Source organism: Nyctibius grandis, chromosome 17 (assembly GCF_013368605.1).
Source record: "Nyctibius grandis isolate bNycGra1 chromosome 17, bNycGra1.pri, whole genome shotgun sequence".
NCBI lineage: Eukaryota > Metazoa > Chordata > Aves > Nyctibiiformes > Nyctibiidae > Nyctibius > Nyctibius grandis.
In genome coordinates this window covers 5682709-5706684 of record NC_090674.1, presented here as the reverse complement: position 1 = coordinate 5706684, position 23976 = coordinate 5682709, and the positions used below count along the sequence as shown (strand labels likewise).

General features: G+C 57.4%; 1 protein-coding gene across 1 annotated transcript in view; it reads right to left on the bottom strand.

The window, feature by feature from the left end:
* AGRN (agrin) overlaps positions 1–23976 on the bottom strand; it is a 105531-nt gene that overhangs the window by 50786 nt on the left and 30769 nt on the right. The window contains 2 exon segments of the mRNA XM_068414456.1: positions 1238–1285; positions 11073–11093. Of these exon segments, the coding sequence (XP_068270557.1) occupies positions 1238–1285; positions 11073–11093 (69 nt within the window).

Below are 23976 nucleotides of genomic sequence, written 5' to 3'. Positions count from 1 at the left end.
TGAGCATGTGCTTGCCTGCCTGCATCCAACAGCTTTTAAAGCCACTGACTGATAACAGCACAGCCTCAAACACCCAAGTTCCTACAGGCCTGTGAAACCAGAAGGCTTTAGTAAGCCTGGAGAAAAAGTGTGAGGTGCTGGTGAGGACACTGCTCACCGGGCACCAGGTCCAGAGGTGAGAGGCAATCCATGGGTGAGTGCCACAGGTCCATAGGAAACCCAGGTGCTGTCCCACCTGCTCGGCCAGGGAAGGACCATAACCCTGGAAGAGGACAAGGAAAACCCCACACTGCCTCACGACTGGCAAGGCCAACGTGGGGAGGTGGGGAGAGAATTGTGAGGAGAGCCCAGAGGCAGAAACCTGTGCAACCCAAGCAAGGACAGGAAAGGAAGGAGGGCTGCCTTACAGTCCCCCAGAATATACATCGAATCACACAGAATCAATGAGGTTGGAAGAGCTCTCTGGGATCATCGAGTCCAGCCATTGCCCTGACACCACCATGGCAACTAGACCATGGCACCAAGTGCCATGTCCAGTCTTGTCTTAAACACCTCCAGAGATGGTGACTCCACCACCTCCCTGGGCAGTCCCTTCCAATGGCTAATGACCCTTGCTGAGAAGAAATGCTTCCTAATGTCCAACCTGAGCTTCCCCTGGCGAAGCTTGAGGCTGTGTCCTCTTGTCCTCTTGTGCCAGCCTAGGACAGGAGCGCCACTAACTAACTATCGCTAGTTGCCTGGGAGAAGAGGCCGACTCCCACTGCGCTACAACCTCCCTTCAGGTAGTTGTAGACTGCACTAAGGTCACCTCTGAGCCTCCTCTTCTCCAGGCTAAACACCCCCAGCTCCCTCAGCCGTTCCTCGGAGGTCAGACCCTCCAGACCCTTCCCCAGCTTGGTCGCCCTCCTCTGGACTCGCTCCAACACCTCAACATCTTTCTTGAGGTGCGGGGCCCAGAACTGGACACAGGATTCAAGGGATTCAAGGCAAGAAAGGGCTGCTGTGCCTCCCAGGGAGCAACCAGGGACAAGGGACGGTCGCTCTGCCCTCCCCCCGGGGCGCAGGCGAGATGCAGTGCTGCTCCAGGCACGGAAAGCAGCCAGTCAGCTGCAAAATAGATCACTGGGTCAGGAGGTGCTGCTCTGCCGGCAGCTGCGGGGAAAGCACGCGAGGCTCGAGCCGTTCGCTCTCGAGCGCATCCCGAGCGCAGGAACCCAGCGAGCGACGGCGTACTCACCATCTCGCGGCGTCGGCGGCGTCTGAGTGAAATAGCTATTGGGCTTGTCTGCAAAGAAACAAAAAACACAGGGCTGTCAGCAGGTCGCTCTTGCAGGCTCTCCCCTCGTCCCCCAGCCCTCTGGCCACGGCCCCCCAGCAGCTTTTGGGCCAGCGGTTCATCCCTTCAGCACACACACCCTGCACAGACCCCCAGGGACCACCCGGTCCCGCAGCAGGAACAGGAGGCAGGAGCCCCAGCTTGTATGCACGGGGCACCTCTGGCTTGGGCCCTGCTCCCACCAGTGTTTTTTAAATGCATTCCTGTGTTTCACAGTTTTACACAGCTTTTTTTTTCTAGCCACGCACACCCCAAGGGCAGCAGCGCATCCCAAAGCTAGGCTGGAGGATTTGCCTGCCCTCTAAAGGTTTTTCTCACAGCAGGTGTTTGGCATTTTCCAGCATCAAGGAGGCCAAAGACACCGCTGCACGACAGAGTCCTCCTCCACAGGCTGCGCCCAGAGAAAGCCAGGCTTTGGGAGGGTGAGCACCCGTGCACGGATGAGGCAACAGAGCACAGTGCCCAGAGCAGCTGGCAATAGGTGGATGTACCCACACCCGAGCATGCCATCTACTCAGCCACACCAGGGACCACATCAACAACCCAACCTCAGGGAAAGCTCCTCTCTCTTGCCCCAACCCTCTGCCAAATCTTCAGAGCAAGAGAGCGCAGGAGCAGCCTAAGAGACACATCTCCCACCCATCGCATGCAGCGACAGCACCCCAAGGGCTCAGCAGCTTGCTTGTAACAAGGGAGCAGCAGAAGCCCCTGGCCAGGGCAGGACTCACAGGAGCCCATCTTTCACCCCTCACCTCCCACACAGCCCTGCCCCTGCTGAGATCCCCACCTTGCAAACGGACTGACCGCATCCTCCCCCAGGAGCATCGCCCACACTCAGTATTTCAGGGGGGAATGGGACATGGGACACAGAAGGTGCTGGTGCAGCTGAGAGCATGAGCGCACCGTGCACGGTGGGGAGCTGGGGCTGGCCCCTGCCCACCCACCTTCACAGTTCTGGCCCAACATCATCTCATGGAAAAGCGGGGCAGAGATGTGGAGCAGGCTGTCGCCTGCCCGGCTTCACCCCCGACAGCAGCAGGCAAGCGACGGGTGCCTGGGTGCAGGATGAAGCCCAGCTGATGACTGTCCCCACATGCTGCTGACCCTACCCCTGCCCCTCCCTCCCCGGCTCCTCCTACGCACCCCGGGACACCTACAGTTGTTGAGGAAGAGCAGCACAGCAAATCCCAGCGTGGAGGTGGCCAGGAGGATGAGGCAGATGTTGCACGGGATCATGAAATATCGCACCACCAAGGACACCTTGTGCTGGTACAGCCGGTCCCGCTCCAGGGCCCCCGGCGCCATGGGGTACTGGCAAGCCGTCATGCTCAGCCGTCACGCTGCGGGCCAAAGCTCAACCCACTGCCGACCCATCCAAGGCAGAGTAGCCACGAGGCTCACACAGATCGCTCTTCCCCTCTCCCTGGTCGTCTTCAGCAGATGCAAGACCTATATTTTTCCAGGGGTTCCCATCCTCGGCTCCCAGGAGGGCAGGGCAGGCTGGGGGCACCTTGAGGAGCAAGAGTTTGTCCCCACATCTGCCATCTCCGAGGCACAGCCTAGGTGTCAGGTCCGAGCCCACTCCAGAGGGACACGCACAGTCCTGCGCTCAGCAATCCCTCTTCCAGCCCGCGCGGTGCCAATCCACGCCCGCCCGCAGACAGCAAACCAGGCAAAAGCGCTGGGAGCTCAAGTTCTGTGGCCAAGCCCACCAGGATGGGGACAAGCTGCCACCGGCGTGGGAACGGTGGGTGCTGCCGCAGCACCAACCCGCGCTGGCTGCCGCGAGCAGGGCTGGGATGGAGATGGCACCAGGGGTGCCCGCATGGGACCCCTCTCAGGCTCGCAGCCTCGGCGACGTCTGTATCCTCTCGGCGGGGATGGGGAGGGAGGTCTCACCGCCTCTTGACTCTCTCAGGCTCTGCACCAGCCTTGTTCCAGGATTGCCGAGCTTCCTCTGTGTCTCCTCCGGGGCTGACACCCCCGCGCTCACCGTCCCCTGCCCTGCCGGGACAGGTCCCCGAGCCAGGCACCGCAGCAGCCCGGGGTGCCCCTTTCACGGCCGCCGCCCGTCCATCCCTGCCCGGCCCCGCTTCGCTCCAGCGCAGCCTCCAGCTCTCCTCCGCCGCCGTCCCTCCTCAGCCGAGCCGCCCGCCGGCTCTCCGGCACCTCCCCAACCCTCCGTTGAGCAAGAAGGGGCCGCAGCCCGGCTCGTCCCCCTCGGGGGGCTGCCGCCCCGCAGCCCTCGCCAGCGCAGAGCAGCGCTGCCCGGGGTGGGCACCGGCACCGCCGTGGCGGCGGCCGGGACAGGCCAGGTCCCCTCCTCACGCCGCTGTGACATGCCAGTCCTTCGCGGAGGGGTCCCAGCTCCCGGCGGAGCCCGGCATGGGGAGGCGGCACAGCGGCGGGGGGCGGCGGCGGTGGGTGGTCGCGCAGCCCCCGACGGGAGCCCGAATCCCGGCGCCCCGGCTCCGCCGCGCAGCCCCAGACAAGGCAGCGGGGAGGGACGCGGCCCCGAGCGCCCGCCCCACGCCCTCCCGTGTCCCCGCCCGCCCCACGCCCTCCCGTGTCCCCCCGGCCCCCCCCGCTCCTCCGCCGCCCTCGGGGCTCCGCGCCCGCCCCCCGCGGGTCGACCCCCGGCAAGCGGAGGGGGAAGCGAGCTCGCCCCTCCCGAGCGCTCCGGCGGCCAACAAAGGGGAGGGGAAGGCGAGCGGGCGCGGCGGAGACAAAGGGGAGGAGGAGGAGGAAGAGGAGGAGGAGGAGGCGGCGGGGTCGCGCAGCCCCCGCTCCCCCCGGGACCTGTGCGCAGGCGGGGTGGGGGGGACGAGCCCCCGGGCTCCTCCGCAGCCTCCACCGCCCGCCCCACGGGGCCCGCCGGGTCCCGGGGGCGAGCCCAGGCAGGGAGCTGGGAGGAAGGGGAGGGTGGGTGGAAGCCCATCACCCTCCCCTTCCCTTCCCCGCCTTCCCCAGCATCGCCCCTGCCCGCTCAGGGGTCCCAGACCCCCAGGGACAGCAGCAGCCCCTAGTTACTATTTTATAGGACATTTATCTCGTTACCACCTTCTAGGACATTTATTCAAACACCCAGGGAGCAGGACCAGGCTGCGGCCACAGAGCTGGAACCCGCTGCGTGCTCTGGGTCCGTGCTGGCACTGCCAACGTGCCAGAGGGACGGGGGCGAGGAGAGCACGGAGGGGAGGGAAGAGGTGCTGGGACACGGATGCACGGTCCTTAGCAAACAGGCTGAGCTCTTCCTCATCATGGAGGAAGAAAGCAGCTCCGAACAAACCCTGAGGAAGGCTCTCCCGTTACAGAGCCACCTGAACACAAGTCTGGGCTGACTACACACAGCCCTGCAGTTCCAGAGGCAGGTTTATCGTCCCAGCCACAGGACAGGAGGACTCTTGCAGCCTCCCCTGTCCCCCAGACACTTCAGAGGGGCTGTCTGTACCCTGTGCAAGGCAAGGAAGGAGCCCTCAAGCACCCATCCCATGCTCGTAGGGTGAGACAAGCACTGGGGCTATGTGACAGCGGGTAACCCCACTGCGGTCAAACTGGGAAGCTCACTGCAGAGAAGTTGCTTTAAGTTCCTCCTGTCTCCGCAACGAGCCGGGAAGGGAAGCACAGCTTCTCCCCCCGGGCTGGCCGGGTGCCGTGGCTCCTCAGGAGGCAGCTACAGCTGGTGTGCCCTCATGTTCCCACCACCCACCCCTCCAAAAGGCAACAACAACAACTCGAGAAGAGAGAATAACCCTTGCTGGCAGCACACAGCCCTCCCAGCCGCTCCCTCCCTCACCTTGGTAATTCCCCAGGAGCCCGAGGGACACAAACACTACAGCTGAATCCACCCACTCTCCCCTCCGGTGGGGTGAGGATGCAGAGGAGACTGGGTGGTCCTTTAACAGGGCATCTCAGGCACCCAGCAGGTCGCAGGGTCTCCTCGTGGGATCGGCACAAGCTGCCCTACAGCCACCTCACAAAGCCATGAGACGTGGGCTGGAGCATCCTGGGTGTCCCAGCACCGCAGGTGCAACTTGCCAAGAGCAGCACAGGGAAGAAAAAAAATGGAGAAGGGAGGAAAGAAATCCAAGTCACGTCCCAGACATTGCTCCTCTTTAAACCTGCATCGCTCCCTCCCCTCCCCGGAGACTCGCAGAACATGATCCCAGCTTGCTGCGAGGCACGGGCTGCATCCTAACCACGCTGCCAGGAGCGGAGCCCACACGAGCAGGGTGCCTGCTGGTGTCACGTCCGAGCAGTGCACCCCGGGAGCCACCCTCCTCCCGGCACACACAGGGGCTGCGAAGAGCCCCTGGGAGCCCAAGTGCTATGAGGGCTCAGCGGGAAACACTCTGCCGAGCCATCTCTCCTGAGCAGACCCCTGCTAGGAGCCCATCTCACAAGCAAAGCCCTCTGCCAGGGAGGGTGGTGATGAGCCAGGTGGGAAAGGGCTCCTCAGCCAGCGGCAGAGGCCACGGGGCTGCCTCCCAGGACTCTCCTTCTCTCTCCTTCGCTTGGTCACTGTGTGGCCAGCTTGGCCTGGTCCTGCATCCTGCAGCTCTGCCCTGGGACACCGACGCCAAACCCCCACTTGATGCCCTCACCAGGGCACTGCCATGCTGACGCTGGCCCAGCAGCATCCCTCTCCCCTCCTGGCCTGCTCCACACCCCCCTCCCCGGGCAGGAATTCAGAGCAATGCTCCCCTGGCAGTCCCAGCACATGCTGGCTAAGGCCAAGGGCTTGGCTTTAAAGAAAGAAAGCAAAAAATCCCCCAAAGGGAAGCAAAGACATTTCCATCCTCCTGTGTGCATATTTACACATGCAAATCAGCCAGCGCACAGCCCTCCTGTTCTTCCCAGACTGTGCCCACCGTGCACCCTTCCCCTTCCCCTTCCGACAGGAAGGAGCAGGCAGGCAAACACAGCAAGACCTGACAAGGCAAAAGAGCACATAAAAACCCCCTTTGGCTCCGTTATCTCGGCTCGGAAGAGCTGGCCAGCGAGCCCAGCAGCACTGAACGCACACCACCAGCTCCAGGCCAGTCCAAAGGGGAAAGAGGTGGCCGAGTGCGAGCCAAACGCAGCCAAGACAGGGACAGCTCGGCCTCCCCGGTACCTGGCTCAGTCCTCACTGGGACATCCCAGCCCTGCACAGATGGTCCATAGTGGTCCATGCACCACTCATCAACCCCACCCTGAGCACCACCACATGCCTTGCTGATGCCACTTCTCCCTTTCCTTCCCCCTAGGCTGCCTTCTGCCAGGAAAGAAGAGGGAGGGATGCGGGACAGCGATTTAGTACCCTCAGACACAGCTGCTATTCCTCTGCTACAGGCAACAGAACATTATCTTTGAGCTCATCCATATTCCCCGCCCCGGCCAGTTCCCTAAATGAAAGCGTTCAACGCATTAAGGCTCCCGTGCGGTCACCAGCCAGTTTAAAGCCTGGTGCCATTAATGGGTTTATTTCGGGGCTTTCACAGCGAGGATGTCACGGCCGCTGCCAAAATGCAGCAGGCGGGCAGGAGGGGCTGGGTGCAGGTGGCTGCGCTGAGCGGGGCAGGATGGTACCTTCACCCTCTTGCTTCTGATGGAGGGAGGTGGCAGGAGACACGTGCTCCATCGCAGGGCTCCCCATCAGCACGACCCACGCACGCTCCCCTGCATCTCCACTCTCCCCTCGGAGCAGGGGGGCTCACGGGCATCTTGGGGGACAGAATCACAGAATCAGTCAGGTTGGAAGAGATCTCTGGGATCATCGAGTCCAACCATTGCCCTGACACCACCATGGCAACTAGACCATGGCACTAAGTGCCGTGTCCAGTCTTTTCTTAAACCCCTCCAGAGATGGTGACTCCACCACCTCCCTGGGCAGCCCCTTCCAATGGGGACCCCGCACCCTCGAGCCACCAGTTGCTTGGGAAGAGATAACACCCGCAGGAGATTAATTTCCTTCACCATCACCTCCCCGTTTCTCCCTACCACACGCCAGATAACAGAAAATCAGTGCTCCTTTGGGATCTGACTGACAGCTGTCAATCTCTCCCTCCTCACCCAGCTAGAGACCCCGCAGAAGCCCCCAGCTCCTGCTGCTGCCAGGCTGGTTCCCCACCTGGCTCCCTTCTTGCTAATCCTGTTTGGCAGGGAGCTAATTGGGATTTATCTGACAGCACCCAACGCCTAGAGAGCCATTGTGTGCTTCCTCCGGGGAGGGGGAAGAGGAGGAGGAGGGAGCCTGCAGAAGGCGTTTGCACATTCTCCCTTCCCCATCCCCTCCTGCAGTTTTACAGGCTAATTACCAGCATTACAGAGAACAGGAGCACGAGGGGGAGAAAGTGGGGATTTTAATTATTTCATTTAACACTTGGCAGGACCCAGCTTGACTCCTGCTGAGCAGCGCTTGGAAATAAAGAGCTTTTAAACCCTATCAATGGGAGACGGGGGTGTGGGAGATGGGGCCGGGGTGGCCAGCCTCGAGGCTAAACTGGCGTGTGTGTGCTGGGAGGGGAACGGGGTGTTAATTCACACCATTCCTAATAAACAGCCTCCTCTGAATTGCGGGGTTTCCCCACTTAATGACCTTGTCCTGAAACAGCCCCCTCCCACCGTGCGCTGCTGGACCACACAGCTGGCTTCCAGATGTGTTTAGGGATGCCCAAGCATCAACTCCCTGCACCGGAGCAAGAGCCCTGCCTGGCTACTGGAGGGGCTGAGAGGGATCATCCCACCCTTCAGCCTCTCCGACTGAACCAGCTGAGCTGAAGGATGTCACTTCTGCCACCCCTCTTCCAGACACACACCAGTTGCTTTGCGAGCTGATGCAAACTTGCTCATGTGCAAGGGGGTGTGAGGATCAGCTGGTGCTGCAGAGCTCCTCGAGGATGTGATAACACGGCGGGGGTGCAAACAGGAAAAAAAAACAGGAGAAAACAAATGATGAAACAAACTTACAGCACATTTCTGGAGCAAACACCCAGCCCGCTAAAATTAGCTTGTATCCCTGGCACTCTGGATACCTTCCCACCAAGAAAGCAGCCGTCACCTGACAATGACTGACATCCCTCGGCAGCAGGGCTGGGGGCATCCCTCATACTGGGTCTGCCTGAAAGAGCAGCGTTGGCTGGAGTCAGGGTACCGCCAGTAACCCCATACAGCACTCAGAGTCCTCAAACTGCATCAGCAGAGCCCAACCAGCGAGAAAACACATCACACCAGTGAGAACCAGGCATGCAGAGTACGAAAGCGGAGGTACCTCACTACAACACCTCAACTCCCACCCAGCCAGCCCAGTGCTCCAGGAGCTGAGCAGTGAAGATGAGACACCCCGAGAGCAGCAGCATCCCTTTGCCGTGCTGGCTGTACGGGGTGCTGCAGGCAGAAGGAGCGCTGGGAGCAATATTCAGAGAAGAGATTACCAGCCTTCAGCCAGAGCTGCTCTAGAAGCTGAAAACCATGTCCCAGGGCAGCCTGGCAGCTCTCCGCCACCTCCTCCTCCTCCTCGCAGCCCGGGCTCCGCAGGGGAGCAGTGGGTACCCCCGGTTCAGCTGGACACCTCAGAATCACAGAATCAATGAGGTTGGAAGAGCCCTCTGGGATCATCGAGTCCAACCATTGCCCTGACACCACCATGGCAACTAGACCAGGGCACTAAGTGTCATGTCCAGTCTTGTCTTAAACCCCTCCAGAGATGGTGACTCCACCACCTCCCTGGGCAGCCCCTTCCAATAGCTAATGACCCTTGCTGAGAAGAAATGCTTCCTAATGTCCAACCTGACCCTGGTCAGCACCAGCGCCCGCCCCGGGGTTCCTGCAGAGCGGCTCCGAGGTGATGGCTGTGTCAGGCACCCACCGCAGACAAAAGCATCAGCCCCAGGCCCTGGTCCAAGCCATCTGGTGCAGCAGAGCTTTGTTAACCGCTTCCCGTAAAGCAGACAAACCACAGGAGCCTCCTGGGACCGCAGAGCCAGACTTACCAGCATCCTCCCCCCAGCAGCAGCAGGGGAGGACACGCAGCCCATCACCCAGCTCCGCAGCCGCGGCGCTCAGACAAACCCAGTGCAGGAGCGACACGGTAAGGTGAAAAAGAGCTCAAGCACATCGCTAGGAAGGAGAAAACACAGCCAGCAAAAACACATGCCCTCAGGGAGGAGGGCAGCTGCTCCGGTGGGATGGGGAAGGCAGGGAGAGCCGCCAGAGCCTACGGGAAGGAGAGGAAGGGAAGGGACACCCTCTCCTCTGCCCAGCTACGGTCCTGCACGGAGATCACTCGCGGGCACTGCAGAGGGGGACACAGCGAGGGGAACCCAGACCCTTTTTCTGGTGCATGTGAGGACAAAAGCAGGCGGCACCCTGTATCACGCTGTGAACCACACGCAGCTGGAAGCAAAACCTGTGTGCTGGTGTTGGGAGCAGCGAGGAGCATCCTGCCGGGGGGGTCCCAGAAGAGCCGCACGCTCTCGGCTCGGTGGCTGCATCCCAGAAGCGGGAGCCGGCAGGGGATGCTGTCGGCTTGGATAGCTTCTCTCCTCGCTCCTCCTGGGGTCCAGGCCAGGAGTAGGCGGCTTTCAATAAAACTTTTATGTCCCTCTGTTCCCTCTCCAGTGCCTTTGCAGCAAGGGCACATTGCCAAGCGAACCCTTAGCCTACCCCTCCCAATCTGCACAATACGGTCTATATATTATACATAACGAGGGGCACAAAACAGGGAGGAAATACAGCAGCAACAGCTTTAACCAGCTCACCGGCCAGAGCTGGTCCAGTCCTGGCATAACTCCCTTTTCCCTGGTTCAGTGGGGTCTGACACGGCGATGCCCAGCCCCAGCCGAGCTGAGGTGCCACAGCCCCATCCCACCCCAAAGCCTATCCAGCTACCCGTGTGGGTCAGCAGGTGAGTGCAGTGTGGGCAGAGGAGCAGCCCCAAAGTCAAAGCTGGTGCAGAGAAGCCTTTTGGTACCTCCACACCCAGGTCTGTGTCCACCAGCCACCACACAAAGGAGTTGGCCACGATGCTCCGGGGATGCCGGGACTCCCAGCACCAGGATCGGGGGGGAGCGGGCACCCAGTCAGCCTGCAGCCAGGTGCCCCCTTGCCCGCCCAGGACTGCTCTTAACCAGGGCACACACGTGGTGTGTTTTAACGACCAGGATTGTCTGCGGTGTGTTTGCCCCATACCTGGAGCTTCACAGCTCAGCCCAGCCGGGGGGCACACGCAGCCTCTGCCCTCAGTAATTACATCCCAGGCCTGGTCAACAGGCAAACTTGTCCATTTTCCCTCCGGTATGAGCTGGGACAGTGCTCTCCCCCCCTCCCCAGGAAGCTGAAGGTGAGAGGCTGAGGATGGAGTCGGGTATAAGACAAGCACTAGGTGAGAGGTGTCCTTAGATCACAGTTTCGTGCCCGCAGCGCTCCCTGGGCTTGGTGCCACAGCAGCTTTGTGCAAGGGCAGGAGAGACCCAATTGAGCCCAGGCAACAAGGTCAGGCTGGGCAATGTGGAGGCAGAGGGGCAAAGCAGTTCCTCAAACTGTGATCTAAAAGCAATAGCTCCCTTTGAGGGGAGTGCACGCTCCGCAGCCAAGAGGCTGCGGGGATGGGTGCGCCCGTACCCCCCTCCAGAAGGTTTCTATTGCTCCAGCACGTTCTGTGGGGATGGAAGGATGACACGGACTAGCCAGCGAGTCTGATGGTGGATGGAAAAAAATGGTTTGGTTTTTTTTTGCATGACACACCACCACTTACCAGCAAGAAGCTTCCTATGTTCTTTAGAAAGCAGGGAAGGAGAAAAAGGAGAGAACAAAAAGTTAGAAACAAGGAAACAGACAGCTAACCCAAAGCTTTCTACCCTCCCCAAGCCCCCTCCTCCAGTGCTCCACCATCGACACCACCTTCCATCCACCTCTTCCAGCCCTTCCCAGGCAGCACCAGCTCCCAGATACCCCAGAAGATCATGCCCAGGTTGCTGGCCTTTGAAGCCCTTTGATTTAAACATGTTTTCAAGGCACAACGGGCTCCCAAATCTGCAGATAGCCAGAAAACAGCAGGATCCTGATGTCACTGGTGATGTCGCACACGGCGACAGCCTAAATCACGCACAGCAAGACAAGGGTGAAACGGAGCCCCCGAACCAGGACACTAAATATGTGCAAAGGACAACAACAACAACTCCAACAGTAATATCTGAGCACTGACCACACAACACAAGCGTTCTGGACTAGACACTGCAGATCTGATCCACGGAGAAGCCTGCGCTCTCTCCTTACAAGGATGGTGAAAGGAGGTCGTGGAGAATGCAACAAGTGCAGCCAAAGGCTCTGAAGCCAACGTGTGTTAACTGTTCAGCTTTGTGGGTTGCCCTGTCAATAGAGGATTTTTCTGAAACCAAACTCACAACCTGGAAACGTTCAGGAGCAAACCCCGGAGCTGTCCCCAGCCAGGCCAGCTTCCCCATACAGGCTACCAAAGATCAGCTGCTTCCCACTCTACCCAAAGGGGCACATCCCTTTCCATCGCAGCTTGAGCCCTCCTATCACAGAATCAATCAGGTTGGAAGAGCCCTCTGGGATCATCGAGTCCAACCAATGCCCTGACACCACCATGGCAACGAGACCATGGCACTAAGTGCCATGTCCAGTCTCTTCTTAAACCCCTCCAGAGATGGTGACTCCACCACCTCCCTGGGCAGCCCCTTCCAATGGCTAATGACCCTTGCTGAGAAGAAATGCTTCCTAATGTCCAACCTGACCCTCCCCTGGCGAAGCTTGAGGCTGTGTCCTCTTGTCCTGTCGCTAGCTGCCTGGGAGAAGAGGCCGACTCCCACTTCACTACAACCTCCCTTCCAAGTGCATCACCTGGGCTGGAGCTACTTTTGAAGTCTAGGAAACCAGAGCACAAGATGAAACAAGGTTCCCCCACACACAGGATGAAAGAGAAGGTTAACAGTTAAACAGCTGAGCATTTTAATAGTTGTTATTGAGCACAGCTAATTTATCTGCGAGTAACCTATGGCAGCATAGAAGTCCTGTAACCATTATAGCATTCGTTCTACGTGCCTATGGAAATAGGAGCTGTCCTCACAGCCAGGTCTGTGTCCCGCCAGGACATGGGTATCTCCCAGTGTGAAATGCAACTCTTAACCCCTCTTTTCTGTTCCACCCAGACTGCTTCGTGGTCACAGGACCACACACCAGCTACTAGACAGTTAAAAGCAGGGTGGAGTTTGGAGCACAGGGTGCTTCTTGTGTGCTTTTTTCAGGGCGGACTCTCAAAGCCTGCTGAGACAGGACAGCCACGGAGCCCCAGGGAAGCATGGCCAGATGGGTGGGATGCTGGGGAGGGAGGTGGGTGACTTCCCAGGATGTGCTGGTCCGCATCGCAGAGAAAACTGAGGAGGAGGAAGGCAAGGATGCAGCTGGAAGAACCTCACCCGCTGCCCCGGTACTGGGGCTGAGGGGTGCCGAGACCTCCCCCGTGCTCCGCATGCCACGTTAGCGGCAGCTCCCACAATGGGCTGTGGGACGTGGGTAATGTGACACTGTGAAGAGTCCTGACAGCTCCCTGAGACTGCGAGGGGAAAAACAAAGTGAGCATTGAGGGCTGGAGACGGCCCCATGCCAAGGAAGTGACGTGCAGCCCTTCTCCATTGGCAACCGGGAGCCCTCGCCGCTGTGAGCTGTTGGGAGATGCAGGGAAGAAAGGAAGAGGGGAAAAACAGCTTAAAAATATCCCAGAGCAGCACAGTTATTTTGGGATTTTTTAATTTATAAAAAGAGGAAGAAAAAACAGAAATGAAAGCCAAGACCCCATGGCCAGCTCTGGTGCCGATAAAAATATCTGGCTGCAGGACTGTAGCACTCCCTCCCTCCGCTCTGATGCCTCTAAATTAAAATTACGTGGATTGTGCTATCTCTGTTGCATCCTTTTGTCACGTGGCAGAAGAAATGGCTCTTCTGGGCCCCTGGACAGCATGGTCTGGGATTGCCAGAGCAAGTGGGACCCACCTCCTCTTACCCTGCTCCTCCTGGGGAGCCACAGGAGAGCCCCTTCTCACCTCTGAAGAGCACAAGAGCAGCAGCAACACGTTTGGGACAGGATAGACTTGATTTTGTGCAGGGAGGGGTCAGGGGCTTTTCCTGGGGCGTTCAGATACAGAAGCCCCAGCGACAAGGCACGCTTGGTTGGGGTTTCTGCAAAGCTGGCTGCCTACCATGCTTCAGGGATCCCACTCGGTCGCTGCTCCCTGCCCAGGGAAAGGACAGCGCTGGCTCACCCATCACTGGCTCACCCATCACTGGCTCACCCATCACTGGCTCACCCATCACTGGCCACGCACACAGCACTTCTCACCCCACCGCTTCACCAGCACAGCCCTGGCACCCCAGGGACCCCTCCCCGCCGGCATGGCGCCACATCACTCTGCCGCATCCCTGTGAGGAGGTCCAGACCACATCGCTTCACACACACAGGACGAGTGAGATGCCCGAGGCCACTGAGTGGGAAACTGTGGCAGAGGAATATAGCACACGAAGAACAGAGGTCAAGCTGGAAACAGAAAACTCACTTCCCACGTGCACAAGCCTGGCACCCCTAAAGCAACACCTTGTCTTTAAGGTACCCCTGTGGCCCCACAGGTAGGAGCAACTGGGGTGTGGAGACCCCCAGGTCCAGCTGGGGCTTTGTGCTGGGTAATGAAGTGTCACTGCCTGCCCCTCATAGTGACTGAAGCTTTCATATGCAGATCCCAAAACCGATGTTCACTGGGACTGTAACAGCAGCTGCTTTTCAGAGCCAGGGGAAAACCAGAAGGAGCAAGACGGCGACAAAGAGAAGATGAAGTTGCCTGGCCAAGACCCCGCAGAGCTGCCAGCTTCAGCACTGCAGCCCTCGGGAAATGGGAACTGCAGCTTTGCAGCACCAGGATGAGAGACACGAGTGCTGTTCCAAGTCCAAAATCCCACCTGCTGCCCAGGCACCCCCCAACAGGGACGAGGGCTGGGTGGAGAAAAGGGGCAGTGTCCCCCGTGACTGCTGCTCGCTCTAGTTTACGGGTGAGGAACAGAATCCCAGAAGGGTTAAGGGAGTCGAGACGCACCCACTGGGGCTGGCGCTGGCACAGCAAGACCCAACACTTGACCCTGTGGAGCCAGAAGTCGTGTGTGACTCACGGAGCTCTCCCAAGGCAGCCCAAGAGCCACCCATCAACCCACCCACGCAGCGCTGCTCCAGCGCCTGCCCCACCGGATGGGGTCCGGACAGCCCAGCACCTTCCCACGCACCCTGACCCACACAGCCCCTGCTCCTTCCTCCCAAGGCTCAGGAGATCACGCCAGTCCGGCGGGGTGCACGCGTTCCCCCTCTCGTTTTTAGAACAAAAGTGCAATTGAGATGAGTAACCCCAGAGCCTGACCCGCCTTTCAACTCCAGCAAATGCCACTGTGCTTTGATTTTTTCCCTTCGTCGTGCTGTGGCTCGATGAAGCAGCTGTTAGCATCAAGAAGGGGAAAATAAGTTTATTTTACTATATATTAAATAAAACAAAGATAGGAGAGCAGGAGGCTCTGTTCCAAGGTCAGGCACTTGACTGCGGAAAGTTTTCCTGGACAGAAAGACACTCGGAGCAGGGGAACACATCCGAGCTTTGCAGAGAAGCTCTGCAGAGCGGGATGCTGGTGCTCATGCCATGCCTGGGGAATGCAGGCCAGCTGTGCAGCCACAGCTGGAACAAAGCAGACCTCCCTCTGGAGCACCCAGCACATGCTTTTTGACTTACTCCTGCCAGGGGCTGAGCTATTATGTCATGAAAAGAGTGGTACTTCGGGGAAACCACGTGTGACTTGGACAAGTCACCCAACACAGCTGTTGCAAGGTCAGAACTATCTCCTGCCTAACATGAGACACCCCCACCAAGACACAGCCCACACCATTTCCCTGCCGCTTATAGAATCATAGAATTGTTAAGGTTGGAAAAGGCCTAAAAAAATCATCAGGTCCAACCATCGACCCAATGCCACCATGCCCTCTAAACCATGTCCTGAAGCGCCACATCTAGACGTTTTTTGAACACCTCCAGGGATGGTGACTCCACCACCTCCCTGGGCAGCCTGTTCCAATGCCTAATGACTTTTTCAGTGAAGAAATTCTTCCTAAGACCCAGCCTGAACCTCCCCTGGCATAACTTGGGTCAGAAGAGCTCACCAAGGCAAGATGTCCTTTGGGAAAACCCACGTGGAGACCCCAACCTGAAGAGGAGACCCTGTAGGTTGGCCTTGCAGAAAGACAACCACCGACCAAACAAGGGCTCAACCCCAGGGCTCTATGCAGGGCAGGGGGGTTCCTTTGCAAGTCTTCCTTCGAAGCAGGAACCCCCTGCGCACCAGTGAAGGGCACGGGGGGTGGATATTGAACACATCCAGAAACAAGCCAAGGGTTCCCACGCCACCTTCCCGCTGCTGCGCGCACAAAAGCAACACGCGCTTCCTGCCATCCCTCTCTCCATGTCCCTCCCTCCTGCTCCTCTGCATCCTGCTCCGAGGCCACCCTCCGTACCGAGATAACAAGGCACTTGGCTGCCAAAACCAGCAGCCCGAGGGGCCTGGGATCCACACAGACCCGCATTCAAACAAAGACCTCATGTGAAGGGTCAGAAACCGGAGCTGAAGCCCTGCGGCTCAGGCTTACCTAATCCACGATAAGGCCAGCGTGGGATCCCTGGAAGAGCTCGGGGACAGGGAACCAAGGTCTGGGAGCCAGCATCAGCCAGAGCCCGCGGGAGCAGGCAGCTCTACTGCACCTTCTGCATCCAACGACCGAGACGAGAGGCTGGAGACAGCCAGAAGAGCCGGGTATCCATCAATTTAACACTAAATCCCCACACAAAGACATGAACCCCAAGCAATTGCACACTAAACCAGAAAATTTCTCCATTTTCTTTGCAGTTGGCACTTAATTCAGAAATTTTCTTAGAGTTTGCAGCATCCAGTCGTCCCCGCTCTTGTAAATTACACACTAATTAAACACATTACACTCGCTCTCAAAAACATATCAATCAATCGGCATGCGATCAGCATCCAATAATTGCTGAAACCTCCCCGGAGAGGTGCAGTTTTGTGCGTTAATTGTTTAGGTTTGATGGGAGCTAACGAGCAGCCCAACAGCCACCTTGGGAGCAGGGTGCTGCTGAAGGGAAGAAGAGGAGGCAGGGATTTTCCCCACCTTCCTCCCTTCCCAAGCTCTGAAGAACAGTCCCCAAAACAGAGCCAGAATTGAAACCAGATGTGTAGGAAGTGTCTCATTAGCAGTAATTGCTTTGCAAGGATTTGAGGTTTCCCCTCTGTGCCACCACCAAACACACTTTTAAGAAGCTGCCGTGGGGTTGGGTACCGGGATGCGCTGGTGGGGAAGGAGGAAAAAAAACCCTACAGGGCAGAGTCTCTAGTGCACTAACATTTTTATTGAAGCCAGGGAAAGTTTATTCAGACCAGGCTGGCTGGAGGCATCGAGCAGCAGAGGATCACCGCTCCAGCAGATTAAGCTGAAAAAACTCAGCATCTCAAACCCTCTTTCTTCAGCACGGCTCATCACGGCCAAATGATTCGTGAAACAGCCTCAGGATTAGCTCCCTTTCACCCTCCTGGCTTTCACGAGGGGGAAAACAGGCACAAGACACTCCAGGAACTCATCTCCTTCCCCACAACTCAAGGCTGATTAGAGGACCTGGCAGTGGCTCCAGGCTTCCCTCATGCCACCATCCTCGCTTGTAATTTTCCCTGTGGAGTGATGCTCCTTGGATTACAGGGCTGAGCCCAGGACCAGTCCAAGCCAAAGGCACAAATCAGAACAGGTCCATCAGGTCCCTGCACAGCACAGCAGAGCTGCTCGTGTCCCCTGGAACAGGGAGACCCAAAACAAGGCAGGAGAGCCACGAGCCACCTGAGGGGCTGGACGAGACCCCAGACCCACTCTGCTCAGCCCTTGGCCCCTCTGAGGCCCTGTGGCATCAAGAGCCATTATCTTCTCTGTGCTGCACAATTCCCCCACTGCAAGGGATCTGTGGTTTATTATCCCAGGACAGAAAACCCTGGGAAGTAGCACCATGCTCCGAGCCCACACCAGCATCACCCGACGCATCCCTCGGCGAGGGGGACGAGGTATGAGGACACAGAGCTGAATGAGAGGGGGTGTTACCTGCTGCCCACCACACGATGCTCACCAGCGGCTTTGTCACCTCGACAGAGCGATGGGTGAGACCATGTCCTAAGCGATTCCCCTGTCCCAAGCGCCAGTCCCTACAACCAGGGTACCATAAGGGACCCCAGATCCAGCCGGGGTACACTCCCAGGAGGAGACCCTTACTGTAGGACCACTGTTCCCCTCCATTTCCTTCTCCAACCCACGCCAAGACAAAGGACCCAGTCTTTGCTAGACATAAACTAACTGTAAGAGCTGCCCCCAGGGATGGGGTGGAAGAGCGATTCGAGTGTCAAATAAGGAGCAGGCACCCGCATTATTTTTGGCAAGAGGAACATAATTGAGAGCCTGCAAATCTCCCGTATTCCTTGGGCTCCTTTCCCCAGCCCCTCCAGCATGCTGTATCCCCTCTCCCCTCCCAACACCAGCAGAGCTCAGATCCCGGTCTCCAGGGCTGAGACAATAGCTGCTTATGTTCTAAACCAGCGCTGCTTTCTGGGAAGGGAGCCAGGCCTGGCAGCTCTCAGCAGCGGGGAATAAAAGCTGTGTTTGTGCCGCGGAGCCCCTCTGCACCAGCGGGGCACCCTCACAGGGAGGCGAGGCATCAGCCGGCCGGGGATCCCACACAGACACGCAGACAGATGCCCCAGGCTCACAGAATCACAGAATCAATGAGGTTGGAAGAGCCCTCTGGGATCATCGAGTCCAACCATTGCCCTGACACCACCATGGCAACTAGACCAGGGCACTAAGTGCCATGTCCAGGCTTTTCTTAAACCCCTCCAGAGATGGTGACTCCACCACGTCCCTGGGCAGCCCCTTCCAATGGCTAATGACCCTTCCTGAGAAGAAATGCTTCCTAATGTCCAACCTGACCCTCCCCTGGCGAAGCGTGAGGCTGTGTCCTCTTGTCCTATCGCTGGTTGCCTGGGAGAAGAGGCTGACTCCCACTCCGCTACAGCCTCCCTTCAGGTAGTTGTAGACTGCACTAAGGTCACCTCTGAGCCTCCTCTTCTCCAGGCTAAACACCCCCAGCTCCCTCAGTTGTTCCTCATAGGTCAGACCCTCCAGACCCTTCACCAGCTTGGTCGCCCTCCTCTGGACTCGCTCCAACACCTCAACATCTTTCTTGAAGTGCGGGGCCCAGTGAGAGGAGAGTGAGAAAAACCCCACAGGACCAAGATGGAAGCAGGCATCTTGTTCAAGGCCAGCAGCAAGCAAGGCCCCTGGGCATAGGCAGATGCACAGCATCCCCCCCCCCCCGAGAGCCCAGACCGCAGCGCGTCAGGCTGTGAAACCCGCGGGAACCGAGGACGCTCCGAACAGCGGGGCCACCCGAAGCAGGGTCACGGACACAGTCCCCACCAAGAGCGAGCTGCGTTTCATCATAAAACCATAGAGTCACTTCAGCAGGGCCTGAGGGAGGGCTCAGGAGGCAGCCCTGGGTTTTCCCAGCCATTTGTTCACACTCGCCGCTGCCAAGCCTGAGCACAGACCCAGGGGGTTTCCTTCTCCGCAGCACTGGATGTCTGCGAGAACAAGGGATGCCCTTTGCTCCCCCTGAATTCCCCGCAGAGGCAGAGGGTCCCCTCCTCCCTGGCACTGCCGTCAGATGCAATAACCAACACCAGTGGCTTTAAACTGCCCGTGTTTCACTGCAGTGGAACAAAATGCAAATCGACTAATCTTAAAAACAAAAAAAGAAAAAATTCAAACTGGCCTCTTATTTTTCCTTTCTTTTTATGAAGCTTTAAAGTTGTTTTTCGACTGTCCTGAATAATTGAAGTTAACATGAAAATTTAAAGTCTTTCAAGATTTCATTAAAATTCATTCGCTTTCCCTTTGGAGAATTGTCATTGCCAGAGACCCATGTAGGGCAGACGGCAGAAGCAGCTGCCTCCCTTCACAGCATTTAACTCCCTTCTCTCTGGCTAAAGAAAATTCCCTCTTAATTGTTTAATGGAGACCCTGAAATAACATCCTTCGCTGTTCCCCGTCACCAGCCTACTAAACCCACTCCCACCCGATTCTAGCACAAATCCTGCGCTTACCCCACCACCTCCAACCCGTCGAAGCCCCACCGTTTCCCCACCGCCCGCCCTGTCCCAGCAGCCCATGGCAGGAGCACGGCACGATGCCGGGCTCCTGCGCTGAGCCAGCCCCCTTCACCCCCTCCTCACACCAGCCAGGTGCTGTCCTCCCTCCCCAGCTACATTGCATCTCCTCGGGTGGGCATGGCCCTTCAGAGATGACTGAGCTCTTGCATCTCCCAGCACAAGGGATCCAGATAAACCCTCCAGCACAAGCCACCCTGCTTGGAATCACAGAATCATTTTGGTTGGAAAGGACCTTTAAGATCATCAAGTCATCTAGCGATAGGACAAGAGGACACAGCCTCAAGCTTCGCCAGGGGAGGGTCAGGTTGGACATTAGGAAGCATTTCTTCTCAGCAAGGGTCATTAGCCATTGGAAGGGGCTGCCCAGGGAGGTGGTGGAGTCACCATCTCTGGAGGGGTTTAAGAAAAGCCTGGACATGGCACTTAGTGCCCTGGTCTAGTTGCCATGGTGGTGTCAGGGCAATGGTTGGACTCGATAAGCCCAGAGGGTTCTTCCAACCTGACTGATCGATTGATTGAGTCCAACCATTAACTCAGCACTGCCAAGGCCACCACTAACCCATGTCCCTGAGCACCACATTTACTCATCTTTTAAACCCCTCCAGGGATGGTGACTCCACCACTGCCCTGGGCAGCCTGTTCCAGTGCTTGACAACCTTTTTGGTGAAGAAATTTTTCCTAATATCTAATCTAAACCTCCCCTGGTGCAACTTGAGGCCGTTTCTGCTTCTAGCAGAGGGCAGCAGGCACCCACCTCCTTCCCAGCAGCGAACTGCCACGTGCAATTAAGTTTCTCATGAAGAGAGCAACCCTCGCCCAGGAAACCCAAGACAAATGGCAATGTTTTTAGAAATACCTATTTTTAAGTTGCAAGACTCCAAGTTGTCTTTAAAAGGCCAAAATGTGCCTCCCCACAGCACCTGCAATGCTTGGTTAGGCCATCAGATAAGCTAACACACACAGGGGAAACAGCAGAGGGCAGAAAAAAAATTAAAGGCTGGAGCTGGTGTCGGTGCTCTTAAAGCGATGTCAAGGCTGTCAAACCCTGCTGGGCATTTCTGGCCCTTCCCAGGCACTGCTGGGCTCCGGAGGCTGCGATTTAATTCCTGATCCACCACAGCACCAGACTGGAGGCACTAAGTGTTATAACCTTCGGTGAAGCTCTTCCAGTTTACCCCACTTGACTGACTGACCCTGAAGATTTCCACCAACCTCTATAAATCCTATCGATTTACCAAAGCCAAACCCATGTGGGTTTTGTTTCCAGAAGGGAAGTTATCTCAGGGAGCGAGAATGTTGTACTTGCACTGACCATTAACCTCACACTTTCCTTTTAAGCATGAGCTGACCCTTTTCTCCTCTTGCTAAAGGAACAAGCAGGCACTTCAGAACAGACATATGCTTAAAAAAAACCTCCCAGCAGCAATACTAGCACTGAGTGTTCGCTTCTCAGCGAGGGAGAGAGCACCCAGCATGACATCTCCCACTACCATGAGATCTCCTGGACCAGGAGTGGCAAACCATGAGAGATTTATACTCCTTTTCAGGTCTATTATGTACTTAAGGGTGCAGCAAAATCGAAGAGACAGATGCAGAAGAGTCTCTAGCTGCAAAATGCTGCGAGCAAACAGGGCTGTTAAATAGGGATCATTAGCACAGAAGGAAACAGGCTGGGAGACAGCATGGCCCAGGAGCCCCCAGCCAGGGAACGCAGGATTAGAGAGGCAGCAGCCAGTGAGGTTCAGTGAAAGGCTTGTAGGTGCCCACTCTGGAGCCTTAGGGGTAAAACACGGGAAAAACAAAATAAACCTCATTAAGAAGAGCCTCCCTCCTGCTTCTCTCAGCCACCGTACCGCTGGTGGTACAAAGCAAAGAGCCTGCCCCAACACGCTCTTCTGCAGGACTCAAGGGCTCTGCATCCTTTCTGCCTGCAGGAGGGCCGGGAAGACAAGCTGGGGTCTCATCCCAGCAGGAAGCTGAGAAGACCAAGATTTTTATGTTTTTTTTTAATAGAAGATCTAAAACTGAACAGAGAAGAAAGGTTCAATCCATCCACAAAGGATGTCTGCTGTGGGAATGTGGGGGCATGAAGAGAAGCCAGCCCTGTCACCTTGCCTAGGGTGGGAAGCATCACTACCAACTCTAGAGATGCAGGAGAAAGCCAGCCCCCACTTTAAAGCCTTCCAGGCATCCTTATCTCCATCCTCATGATCCCTCCCGGCCGCTGACACCTAGTCAAGTCAACCAGCTGATGCTCAGACACAGCCCATCCCATTGCTTCAAACTGGAAGTTTTATTCACACTCCTCTAACCACAAGAAAGGGGCCGAGGCAGTTTCTTTCGTGGCAGTGGGCAAACGGGACAAGCTCCTTCTCCCCCCTCTCCCCGGGTGCTCTGCTGCCCAGGAACAGGCTGATCCCAGCCATCAGCCTCCCACGCACACGTCCGCTGCTCCCTTGAAGCCGTCGCTTCCCATCACACAAGGCGTCCTTGTGTATCAGGACCAAACGCATCCCAGCCTCCCCTGCCCCGCTTCCAGGCCAAGAAAGGAGATAAATGCTGTTCTTACCTAGTAATGAATAATCCAGGATCCACGTGGGAGAGGACAGCACATGCAAAAAAAAAAAGAAACAGAGCAAAAACAGTTGGTCAGAGCAGGGTAAACTCCTCCAGGCTGGTTCTGCTGGCTCTGATTCCTCACCCCCCTGCACGAGAGGTTCCCCACCCCACTCTCACTCCCCCCCAGAGGCCTGCAGCCCCCCCAAGTAGGGACTGCTTAGCAGACCTGCAAAGCATCATCCCTCACCCACCCCAGCTCCAGTGAAACGGGTCACACACCTCAAGGGAAAAGGATCCATCTGCCAAAGAAACACCCGAGCGGTGTCTGTGAGGAGCCCTGCCAAGATGGAGGGGTATTGCCAAGGGTATGGTATTGCCCACAACTATCACAAGAGTCATTCTGCTGTCCCCTCTGAGGGCCGGGACCAGGCAAGCAAAGCTCAGGAGATGTGAGGGAGCCAACGAAGCACAATCAGCTGGAGGAGCTGAAAGCAAGAACCTACTGCTGGCCCACGCTGCTTCGCTCTCATTTCCTAATGGCAGGTTTTAATCTCCTAATTGGGCTGCAGCAATGCTCCCAGCGCAGGGACAGGGTTACACAGCTGAAGTCACCTGGATGGCTCAGAAAAAGCTGGGCAAGTAGCCAGGGCTGGAAAAGCCCCGACACCTCCACCAGCACTCAGGACAACCCAGCCCTCGCACTCACCCTCCCACAGAATCACAGAATCAATCAGGTTGGAAGAGCCCTCTGGGATCATCGAGTCCAACCATGGCCCTGACACCACCATGGCAACTAGACCATGGCACTAAGTGCCATGTCCAGGCTTTTCTTAAACACCTCCAGAGATGGTGACTCCACCACCTCCCTGGGCAGCCCCTTCCAATGGCTAATGACCCTTGCTGAGAAGAAATGCTTCCTAATGTCCAACCTGAACCTCCTCTGGTGAAGCTTGAGGCTGTGCCCTCTTGTCCTGTTGCTGGTTGCCTGGGAGAAGAGGCCGACTCCCACCCCGCTACAACCTCCCTTCAGGTAGTTGTAGACTGCACTAAGGTCACCTCTGAGCCTCCTCTTCTCCAGGCTAAACAACCCCAGATCCCTCAGCCGTTCCTCACAGGTTAGAGGTGCTCTGAAATTTCCTTATGATCAGCGTGTTGGACAGTACAGACTCGGAGAGCGGGTAGAAAGGACACCGATGTAAACCGCCGGGCAGGGGTTTGGGAGCAGCAGGCGAGGGGAAAGCAGAGTCACATACCCCCAGCACACACCCTGGCTCCCGGAGCGAGGGAGCGGGCACCTCTCCCAAAGCAGGAAGGCCAAAAGGGCAGCGAGAGCCCGGCCGAGGCGGGGAACAGCAGCAAACAGCTGCTGCCAACACGGGTTGCCAAGGCTGCTGCGCTCTGTATATGCAGCAACAACCTTTGAAGTCAGGGCAGAGGAATGTGCCCCGCTCCTCTCTGCCAAGGCAGGGCAGGGGAGACCCTGCTCCCGCAGCCACCTCGCTGCTCCTCACCTGCCATCCCGTGTGCCATGGGGGTCCACGCTCCATCGTGCCTTTGGGCAGCGAGCCAGAAGGAGCGAGCTGCGACCATAGAGCACCTCACCCTCAAAGCATTTGCTTCCCTGGGAGCCAAAGGACAGTGCCCACCAGCCTGGCTGGGTCACGCTGCTTGTCCCATGACACCAGGTGACAATTCTCCCGTCTTTCATAGAATTACAGAATCGTTTTGGTTGGAAAGGACCTCTACGATCGTTGAGTCCAACCAAGCTGCTCTGACAGCCCCTT